The sequence below is a fragment of the Drosophila sechellia genome, chromosome 3R (genome assembly GCF_004382195.2).
Source record: "Drosophila sechellia strain sech25 chromosome 3R, ASM438219v1, whole genome shotgun sequence".
In the NCBI taxonomy this organism is placed as follows: Eukaryota; Metazoa; Arthropoda; class Insecta; order Diptera; family Drosophilidae; genus Drosophila; species Drosophila sechellia.
In genome coordinates this window covers 7,150,596-7,161,511 of record NC_045952.1, presented here as the reverse complement: position 1 = coordinate 7,161,511, position 10,916 = coordinate 7,150,596, and the positions used below count along the sequence as shown (strand labels likewise).

At 45.8% G+C, this 10,916-nt stretch overlaps 1 protein-coding gene across 1 annotated transcript; it reads right to left on the bottom strand.

Moving 5' to 3' along the window:
- Positions 1-5,839: 5,839 nt before the first annotated feature.
- On the bottom strand, positions 5,840-10,499 carry LOC6614343 (homeobox protein B-H1). Its single transcript, XM_002038746.2, has 2 exons — positions 9,321-10,499; positions 5,840-6,679 (listed from the first exon to the last, which is right to left on the bottom strand). Exons 1-2 carry the CDS (start codon positions 10,327-10,329, stop codon positions 6,249-6,251), a joined length of 1,440 nt encoding a protein of 479 aa, XP_002038782.1. The 5' UTR covers positions 10,330-10,499; the 3' UTR covers positions 5,840-6,248.
- Positions 10,500-10,916: the final 417 nt, after the last annotated feature.

Below are 10,916 nucleotides of genomic sequence, written 5' to 3'. Positions count from 1 at the left end.
GCTGACAAAATGAGTAGCACAGTATGTTAATATAAAATCCAGTTTATTCAGTCCCTGGAAAGGGATATTTCGATATTTTTTACCCGAACCCTACATCGCTATTTATGACGCTGCATTTGCATAAGGGCCCTTCTCCAATTCCTTCGTCTGCCCCCTATTTTGGTGGCAAGATGGCCGCGATGTTTGATTAATGCCTGCACTTGACTGACTAAAGTTGACGAGCCAGGGCTTCCTCTCCTTTCGCTTGCCTTGGAAGTGGGAAATTGACGGGGCTTGGGAACATTCGCTATCGCTATTGCCTCTTCATATTCAAAATCAATTATAAAACGACTATTAATTGGGCGCCTCAATAGACGAGACACGCCCTGTCAATCATAATTAGCCATCGCCCCTAGGAAGCGAACCACTCGAGCCGGCACTCAAATCCATTCCCATTCAACCGATCCGACACGCCTCTAATTCTGCAAATTCATAAGCCAAATGTATCGGCTCTATATCCTTTCATTAGGCGACCCAAGATGGCGGACTCGTGTTCATTTAAACCTCATAAATAGCAAAAGTGTTTATTGTCGCATCTGGCAAGCCCAAATCCCCGGAGAGCTCTCTTCACCACGGTCCTCGTGTATTTGTGTACATTGTCATATTGTCATATTGTCAGGGGCGGGGATGGACGGGGGTTTGAGCCAGGGCTTCTGCCGGGGTGATCGGTGATGTCGGAGCAGGAGTCAGTTGTTAATAAAGTCATTGCCGTTGTGTCAAATTCGTCACGCCCCTTCGGCGATTTCGAGAGTGCTGCTGGCAGTGAATTAATGTCGCCCTTTGTTTTGCCGAGTCGCTCCGATCCGCTCCGATCCGATCCTCACCAGAGCTCGAGATCGAGCTCGCTTCCCGTGGCTGACGATGATGAAGTTGTGCCAGCCAGTTGTCAACAATCAGCGCTCAGCGCTCCCAAAACTGCATGCCAATTATAGCCAGCTCGCAGCTATCCTCAAGCCAACCTCAACCTTTCAGCTGCGCCCGAGAAGAGAAGGAGAATCTGTGACGAATGCGCTTATGGCCAAAGCGATCCTCGCCTTATCATCGAGTAATCTTCGACACTTGGGACAGCTGTCAGCGTTTTGCCAACTCATTATGCAGATTTCGACCACAAATGCGACACGAAAATGTCGAAAACAATTTACTGAACGCGACGAACAACATTTGTCAATGCGGATCGGATCCGTCTATTAAGACCAGCACCGGAGATCCCTTAACTTAAGTAGTTCGGCGAAGCCGCAAGACCACACAGCGAGAAAATATTACAAGCCGATTTTGTTAAATGAATCTAAATCCTTATCGATCAGTTGGATATCTAAAATAATTCTTAAGCAGCTATATGTATCTGTTTACCTTTGCATATCTGATATAACAATTTCATGTTCGATGTATAAAAGAATGGGAAATGAAACACTCGATTTCTCCCTGTGCAGATACGATGAAACTTAGCACGAAGTGACACCAACAACCGACTTTCGAGCTACCGCATAAAAATTATGGCCTCGAATGAAATGCCCCAGCGTTTATCCACAAGATACACACAAAAGTGCCGCGCCCTGCGGCACGGTACAGAATGGACCTCAACCGAAGTTCGGGGCAGTGGCAATTTGTATATCTTTGTGATAAATCAAAACATTATCAATAATAAAATCGGTAGCCGTTTGCCACTTGGAAGCGTTTGGGGCGAAATTTGTCGGCTTTTTGTTGTGGTCAGAAAACCAAAAGCCGAAAATCCGAAAACCCCAAACTCCAAGCATTTCTGAGTGCTAGTGCTCGTGTGTAATTTGTATGCTAATTCAGCATCGGGTTGAATGTCTGATGAAGCTTAATGTCATCCAGAGGTGGATCAAGCCAAAAGTGTGGAGGGGGGTCCGACTAAAGTGACATCCATTAACACTTCCCTCTGTTTGTAGGAGCTGTGAATCTTTTGATTTCCCAAATAGCCGTCCACCTTATCGGCGATGTAGCGGTACAACTGCGGCGGCTGGCGTCAACTTATTGGCATCAAACGTATTAAGTGGGCCCCATAGCATCGAGCTTTGTCCGCTAACGTGTCCGGCAAATTCCGAGCTCCGTTGACGAACTCTGAAGAACCTGCTGCTGGAGGCGCCTACGTGTGTGTTCCCTGCGAGATGGGCTAAGTGGCTGATTTTGATTGGTTTTCGGGTGGGAGGGTGATCGAGGGTCCGATCAAGATGGGAATGTGATTGGCTTTGGCGGCTTCGAGCGTGTGATCTTATCGGGATATAAATTAGTCGCTACCAGAGTGGGGAACCACCAAGTCTGGCCCAAATGCAACTGAAAGATGTTCAGCTTGGGTGATTAATAGCGGGTTGAATCAAATCAAATGAAGTGGATTAAGTGTTTATGATACATTAAAAACTTACTTTTATTATAATAAAATTGTATCCCAATTATGTAATCCTTTTCCGAGAAACATATTTACGAATCCTACTTTTTCAAGTATATTACATATACATATTATGTATTGGTGCCTATAATTTATTGATGTGGAATATTTCTTCCGATGAGGCAATTATAATTTCAACCCTTTAAGCCACATTGCTTGTGGCAAATGTTAATGTTGCTTTCCACAATTTACAACTTCATTAGTGCTTAGTAAGATCGCAACGAATCATAAAATTTCATTCATGAATCGGGAAATATTGTTGTTATATTGTTGGTTTCCCCTATGTTTTTTTTTGATTCTTGAATCGAAACATGCCGCATCATGATCAAGATACCGACGTATGAATGAATCAGTAACTGAAACAGAAATCAGAAACGCAGAAAGCAGAAACAAATTGCTATCAGTCGGTACTCAGTCTCCCCTTTTGTGCTGCATCATTTCCATGCCCCATGCGGCATTATCCTGTGGCCCAAAACGTGGCCAAGTCGCGGGCCCGAGGTGTCGGCTGTAAGCTAATTGGAAGCGTGTTCAAAGGTGCCGCCAACAAATTAAGTATGAGTTACCAATTTAGCTTTTATATCTCTATCGCACACGCACACAGGCCCAACGAGCGGCACATAGATACTCGCACACTCGGCAGGAAGAGAGATGCGGATGTTGGCCACAACGAAGTTGCACTTGGTGTCTTGGAATCTTGGCCTCTTGGGGGTTCCTCGGCTCCATTGCTCGATCGGCTGTTGTTGGGCTTCTCCAAACTGGTTCTGGGCCCGCTCTCTCGCAACTTAGTTGTAATTGCAGTCCTTTGATTGCATTTGTGTGCCAAGCTGAATTGTTTACATTTATCATAATCAGCACTCGAGTCGTTTGTAGCCGCCGCGAGGGTACTTTTTCATCTTTTGGAAACGCGGCGCCAGTTAAACTGGAAGTCCGACTTCAAGATGCAGATGCATCTGCATCCCAGACTGGCACTTGATGTAGGTCGCTCGCCGGCCTGGTTGGTCAGTGTCTGTGTGCCGGCACTTGATCACCTGACAGGGGAAACGTTGAGTAATTGCTGACAATATGGCTGAGCAGGGAAGACAACGGGATAAGTCAAGGATCGGACAGGCAAAGCGAGGACGGGATCCCCAAAAAGTACCAAAGTCTAAATGGTCTGGGTAACCGCTTTGACGTTATTATTAGTTTCGTTTTCAGAGATTTGAAATACATAACGAATTTGTTTGTTTGTTTGTTTGAGAATTGCAGAATACTCGTAAGAACGATTGTTATTAATGCCTTATTGTGGGGAGAATCAATTGAAACTACCAATAATAAATTAAATAAAAATACAAATCGCATACACATTACTTTAATAAAAGGAAATGAAGATTTCATTTCTTCATATGTATATAATATTCATAAATTTAGTAGTGTTTTCATGGTTTTGACGATTTACAATGACTTTCATTAACTATAAAAGATTTCCAAGTAGGCCTGTCAAAATTTAACTTAGGGGCATATTTTTTCCCAGCCAAGCGGGTCATTTCCCATTGATATTGTGAGAATAACCGCGTTCGTCTATTATTTCTATTAACAGGGTAACGATTTCCCAACCTACTCAGTACCGCAATCAAAGCAACTGCGATTTTCTCGCATCTGGGCCCATTAAACCTAAACTAAAAGGCTCATTGGGCACTTCCACTTATTGTGCGGTCGGTTCATTAGGCATTTTTAGTTGATTCGATTAATGGGTTTCCACGTTTACGCATTTCTGTTTGTTTTAACGGAAGTACTCGGAGAGATTTTCCCATAATTAGAGCCCGGCTACGTTTACCGCGATTTGCGGGGCAAATTTTCTCAGCCAATATAACAAATGCCACCGGTAATGGCAGCTGTAATTTGTAGTACAACTAAATTTCAATTAAATGCTCTGCAGAGATACTCTCGCCGGTCAGTTTCCAACCGTATTAATATCGCCGAAGACCGAGTAATCAGAAGCTTTTCGGGTCCACTAAAAGTTTTTATCGCGCGCATGCGTTGCATTGTCACACATTTGGAAATGAAAATAAATTCCTTTCGACCGAGTTTCGAGATAGTCAATCTGCATCTCATCCATATGCACGAGGCTTTTCCCGTCTAGTTTACGAACTGTGAGACACTGGGAGTGGGCTTCGAATGGACCAGTTGGTCGTATGCGATCCGGATCGGATTGGTATCGGGCATCATTAGCAGCGGAATTGATAGCTTGATTATTCAAATGATTAACAAACGATAGGCTGCTGCCAAGTTCGCTGGGTTCGCTTGAGTGGGACCAAATCGAGTCCGAGATTGATGGCGCACTTCAGTCGCGGAGAGATCGCAGGTCATCTTTTCGGCTCCTCAGCTCCCCAGCTTCTCAGTTAGTTCCTCAGGTTGGGATTGAAAAATGTGTGCGCCGCTGGCGATGATGGGCCACCTTTGAACTTAGCCGCAAACGGTAGCCAGAGAGCAGCCGACTTTGGCTTGAAAATTTATGAAAATGATCGCATCGAAAATTAATAAATATCGAAATAATTTTAAGTAAATTTCGTATGCAAATTGGCGCCGTGCACAAGTCGGCAAAAAGCCAGTCACATCATCGCCCGGCTTTGCACACTTAAAAGTGTTGTGTTTCGACTCGGAGTTTTTGCCTAACTCGTTTTCGATCGTGCCAAGTGATTAAATAAATAATTAATTAGTTTGAATTTATGAATAACGGTTGTAAATAATCATTAATAAAAATTAAAAAAGATTTCTTTTACTTTAAGACTGCCCCACTCAGCACAGTCCCAAAATCCGTAGCAACATCATTAACATCGATCGCGGCGAAGCAGCAGCAGAATATTCAAATTAGAACTGCTGGCTTCCAGATACAGATGCAGATACAGATACACAAATTCGAACTGAACTCACCTAAACAGCTCGAATGGAAGCGCTCGCTGGGACTTGGGCATTGTTTGCTTAAATATGCTTAAATTTATTGACAACAATTTGCGGTCTTTTATATCTCCCTTTGTTCGCATCAAATTATTAATTGGAGTGAAACATATTTCGCTTTTTAGAGCTAATTGGTTGGGGAAATACACACTGGGTTTTGTAAGTTGTTTAAAGCTGTATTACATATTTATAAGATATATAATATTTATATAAGATAATTATCTCCATCAAATTTTAAATTTTTGAAAATTACAGGCTCACCAAATTTAAAAAAATTATTTTTTACAAGCTTAGTTGGTTTAAAATGTTAGAAAAAATACTCTGTAGTTCTGTAGTATTAGAATATTGATATTATACGAAACACATTCATTTTAATAACTGTTTAGCACACCATTTAAATGTACTATATCAAAACCTCTTTAAACTTTCCATGAAAAATTTAAACGTCTCTTTGTTCATCTGTTTGGTGGCTCTTAAAAGAGCCGATTATAATCGATGTGATCCCGGCTGTAGAGCCGGATTCAAGTTCTGGCTGGTTCCATTTCCACTTCCGTTTCCGGCTATGATTGTTCTGGCTTGATTACACGGCCCACAAAGGGGCCTTGGTCCTGGCTGGTTAGTCTCCATCTGGGCTTGGCAGTGAATGTTGCCCTTGCCCTCTGCGTCGTGGCCACGGAAGATGTTAAGGATGTCCTGGATCTTCCTTTGGCCGTCGAATGTCTACAGGAAATGCGTTGGGCGAAAATATGTCTTCCAACTTTCCCGGCACTCAGCTCAAAATTAAACAAAATACTCGACTCCTCGTTGCTCACTTTCTGTACCAATCATCAGGTTGCTTTGGCGGTTCGGTGCGCACCTGGCCACGCCCTCATTTGGGTGGAGCGCCTCCCATTGGCACGGATCCCGGCACGGGAACCACCATTCCGGCAGCGGCTGCTGCAGCGGCCAGGCCCACCATGTCCGACTCATGCATGGGCTTCTTCTTGAGGATGCTAAGGTCGTTCACGTTCTCCAGGAAGGACTTGTGGGCGGAGAAGACCTTCACGCTATCGAAATCCTTCTTCAGCTCCTCGATGTCTCGCTTCTGCTTGGCCCGCCGGTTCTGGAACCAGGTGATCACCTGGGCGTTGGACAGTCCCAGGGAGGCGGCGATCTCGTCGCGGTCCGCTGGTGACAGGTACTTCTGGTAGAGGAACCGCTTCTCCAGCTCGAAGATCTGGTGGTTGGTGAAGGCGGTGCGCGACTTGCGCTTCTTCTTCGGCTGCGGCCTGTTCGAGAAGATGTCCAAGTGGGATTTATCTAAAATGAGAGTGAAGATAATGATGGGTTAGTTAATACATTTAATTATGTATAGTTTATTGAACAATCATATCATTATTTGAATGTAATGCCTTCACAGATACTTGATCGCATGCTAAGCCCGCTGCTGCCCGACATAATATATGTTGTTATAGTAATAAGAAGATAATTTTTCGGAATAGCACATATTAATTGGAGTCAGTTACTCCAAGTGTGGCCAGTGAATTCCGCGATGCACGGCATTTGGCGAACCGGTTACTAACGAGCGCCTTTGGCTTTGATTTTAATTGCCTCGCCGAACAGGGCGCGTGTTGATGGAAATGCCGTGATTGATACATTTTATGAATGTAACTGCGATTGCAGTTGCAGTGCAGTTGGAGTTCTCAGATCTGAAATCTCGGATTCGCGACCTCAGTTTGCAGCTTGAAGTGTATAATTTCGAGTTGATTGATTGCGCGCGAGTGGTGGGCGTTCATTGGCTTTGTGGGTCTAATCGCAGCTTTCCCAGAGCCGCGACTTATGCAAGACAGCTGCTCATTTGTCTCGTTTGTAGTGTGATTTATAATAATTATTGACACCTACAAATCAGTTTTAAGTGGTACACGTAGCCACGGCTTGATTAATGAGCCACTGACCCGTACTTAAAGCGCTGATTGAGCTTGCATAACGTTTCCTGGTGCAAATTATTAACCAAATTCCGGGGCGCGGTGATCGGCAGATCGCCGATCATCAGCATAAATATTTATGTATTTATGTATTGAATATTGGCTAACCGGTTCGATGGCTTGGGACGATGGCTTCACACCCATTTCGATTGCTTGTCAAACAAACTAGATCGACATTAAAAACTAATTAAATGCCCTCCAACCGAATGCAAACGAAGTCTTAGGAGCTTGGCTGTGGATATACCCGTTTTACATACACATACTCGTATATTTGGAATGCATAATTTGGTCATTTGTTATCTCGAGCACGTTTTGTAACCCAAAACCCATTAGGCACTTGACTGCACGCCTCCCTTTCCTTTCTCCGAGCCTTTCCCCGAGCCTTTCACCCCCTCCTCCGCAGCTATTGTATTTGTTTTTATCGGGCCTCATTAAGTAATTTCCATGACTTATCTCTGGAGAAAGGGAGTCGCGCGGGCACTTGGGTATCCTTTTACCCACTCAGGTGTCCACTTACAGGCATAAATATGGCTCTTACTTGGGGGAGTTTTGTTTTGGTCGCATTTGTCGTTTGGGAACCCAGGAGGAAACCCGATCGATTTTCGAGGAACCTGGCGAGCAACAGTTGGCCACAGGGAGTTTATGTTTTAATTTGGCGCGAGTACCGAGAATCGCAATTAAGATTTGGCCAGCAGGGGCGACAACACGTCTGGCATTCATTCCACTGGCTAGAGAGTTCATACCACCGCAAAAGAGCTCACACATCACTTTCCAAATGTGAAAATATCTTCGACTAGTGTGAGTGATATTAATGGGACCAAGTCATAAATTAGGAGACTCCAATGGCCCCACAGCTGCCTATCTGCCTATCGCCCTGCACAGACTTCCTCCTCCGAACGGCGCATCCAAGTCGCAAAACCAAAGAGATCCGTCGTAAATATTTCGAGCGCGGCTTATACAACGCATGATAAACACTAATATGTGTATTTTGTCAACTTAATACTCGGAGATACGGCATTATACAACGCGGAGGGGAGCAGCGCGGCGCAGCTAGTGTCGTCGCTAATCGCTCGTTGGGGGTATTTTAAAACATGTTTACGACTGGAGCTGTGGCCACTATATTCACTGTACAGACGGGCTAAAGTTTGTCAGCCATTAGTTTTGAGTAGCAACAAATGGAAACGGCATGTTAATTGTTCGCCACAACAAAACTCGATTAGGTAATGCACCAGCCAGCTAATTGTTGCTAATCGCTGCAGAATCGACACGACTAACACCAACCAATATACTAATGCGGATAGTGCGGACTATTAACCATTAATTGCCATGAAATCACTTTGGGGTCGGGGGTGGAGTGCAGGGAGTACTTGAACGCCCACTAAATGCCCTCGGTTGAGTTTATGCCAATCAACCTAAGTTGCAGAAAAAAAATGCCGCAGAATGAATTATACTTTATCATCAAATTGGTTCGTTTGTTTCTGTCGGCCCCTGGCGCATGCTGCCAATTAATTAAAAGCACGAAATCGAATCGGTTAAGGAATTTACATAACAAAAGATTTCAAATGGCGGGTCGCGGGCGAGTGCTACCATTTGTTTCAATTAAACGAATTTCGAATTTGCTGATTGATAAATGGAAAACGTCATAATAAGCTTAATATTCAGCTTCTGCGTTTGCGATTCCCCAATTTCAGAACGATAACAAATTAGAAGCTTTTATTCTAATTAAGAAATCGCCCAAATTCATTTCGGAAATTGAGACGTTTTTCAATCGAGACACACTGATTCAGGATTCCATAATTTAGATAATAATTAAGGAAATTTCCTGTAGCTTAGTTAAGACTTGTGGTTAAAATCATATTCATATCATCATCATCAATAACTTCAAGCCACTCAACCATTTTCCAATGAGAAGAAAGAACCTTTATGAACAATAACTATGTGTGCAATGTATATGGAATCTCCTGGATGATGCTTACCTTGTGACTCGTCAAAGTCCTTGGTGGTCATCTGGAAGAGGGCATCGAGAGGAGTGTCTCCGTTTGACTTTCCTGAACCCGTTGGCTGCTCCTCTGATTTCTTCTTCTGAGCTTCCTCACTGCCCTCTTGGGTGGTTAGTTTTTCAAGTTTTTCCGCCTGCCGTGGGCTGCAGCATTCGGTGCTGCCATTGCTGCTGCTCGATCGCTGGGAACGCTCCGAGCTTCCGTCCTCGGAGGCGATGATCGCGGGATTCATGCCCATGTGGCGAAGGAGCTGGGCCTGGGCGTTGAAGTGCTCCTGCAGCTGGCGATGATAGTCCAGGGCAAGGCGCTGCTCGTAGTGCAGCAGGGCGGATGGGATAAAGGGGCGGACGGGCATGGTCGGCCCCAGGAGGTGATCCCACGGGCGAACAATCTGGCCGCTTGGCAGGAGCATGGCAGCAGCGGCGGCCGGGTGGACATCCAACGGTTCCGTGCGTGGCTGCACTAATCCGCCCGAGGGGGCAATGGGCCGGGAGGCAGGTGGAGCCAGGAGGTTTGCATTTGGGGGCGGAGAAACGGACTCCTCGCGCTGTTTCTCCGAGTGACCCAAGATGTCCGCGATGGAGAAGCTCTTGACCCCCTCAATGGCCGACTTGGTAGTCTGGTTGGTCTGGGGCTCCGGAACTGCTGACGGCGGACTGGGCGTGTGGTCTCGTGGCTCCGAGGAGGACGAGGACATGCGCAGGCGCTTCAGCGGATGGAAGTAGTCCTCCGGCAGATTGCCGACGGCACTCCGGGTGAGTCCGGAGGCGGCTGCAGCTGCTGCGGCGGCTGCTGCGGCATGGTGCTGCATCAGCAGCTGCTGCTGCTGCAGGAGATCAATGGTGCTGGCTCGCGGTTGCTGCAGCGGATGTGGATGCGAGTGCGGGTGCGTATGGTGCTGCGTGGGCAGCGGGCTGGGGGCTCCGCCCACGGAGATTTCGGATTCGGCGGGGCTGGCCGGACGCATGGTTGGAGGGCAGAGCATTTAGGTTCGCTTCAGCACTTGGTTTCTTTTCCGAGAGTTTCGTTTCGATTCGTTTGGGTTAGCACTTAACTGTTTTTCAAGACGGCTTTGTCACTACACTGCAAGTCGGTACTGACGATACTGGCAAGCCTTGTACACTCGAATCTTGATATATTTCCTCTGATTTGTTTGATTAGTTTACACTGATGCTTCGACACGACGACGCTGATCCAATAGCGTAGGACCTCTCAACTCGACGCTTCGCAGTCAACTGTTCGAAACTAGATTGAAGATTGGTTTGCTAACTAGACACGTCGATATTTCTTCAGTTCTTTTGCTGCCGCTGCTCTCTGCCGCAGCTCTCGCTCGCTCGCTCGCTCTCCGTCTCTCTCTCTTTCTCTGTCTCGCTCGCGAGAGAGCAAAACCCGTTCTGCGAAGAAGAGAGACACCCTTATGCTAGTGCCGTCTCGCTCTGCTCGGCTCTCAGCACCAATCGGCTATAGCAACAAAAAATAGCAATGGTGGCGTATACGTAACGGTAATTATGGCGTTCATCATGAGACTGGTGTGCAAAAGGGATGGCAGACGGCGAGTGCGAGCGAAATGGG

Excerpts from the sequence above, each read along its gene's own strand:
- LOC6614343 (XM_002038746.2), bottom strand. The coding sequence starts at position 10,329 with ATGCTCTGCCCTCCAACCATGCGTCCGGCCAGCCCCGCCGAATCCGAA. Across the intron at positions 6,680-9,320 it reads GGACTTTGACGAGTCACAAG|ATAAATCCCACTTGGACATC; the intron begins GTAAGCATCATC and ends CTCTCATTTTAG.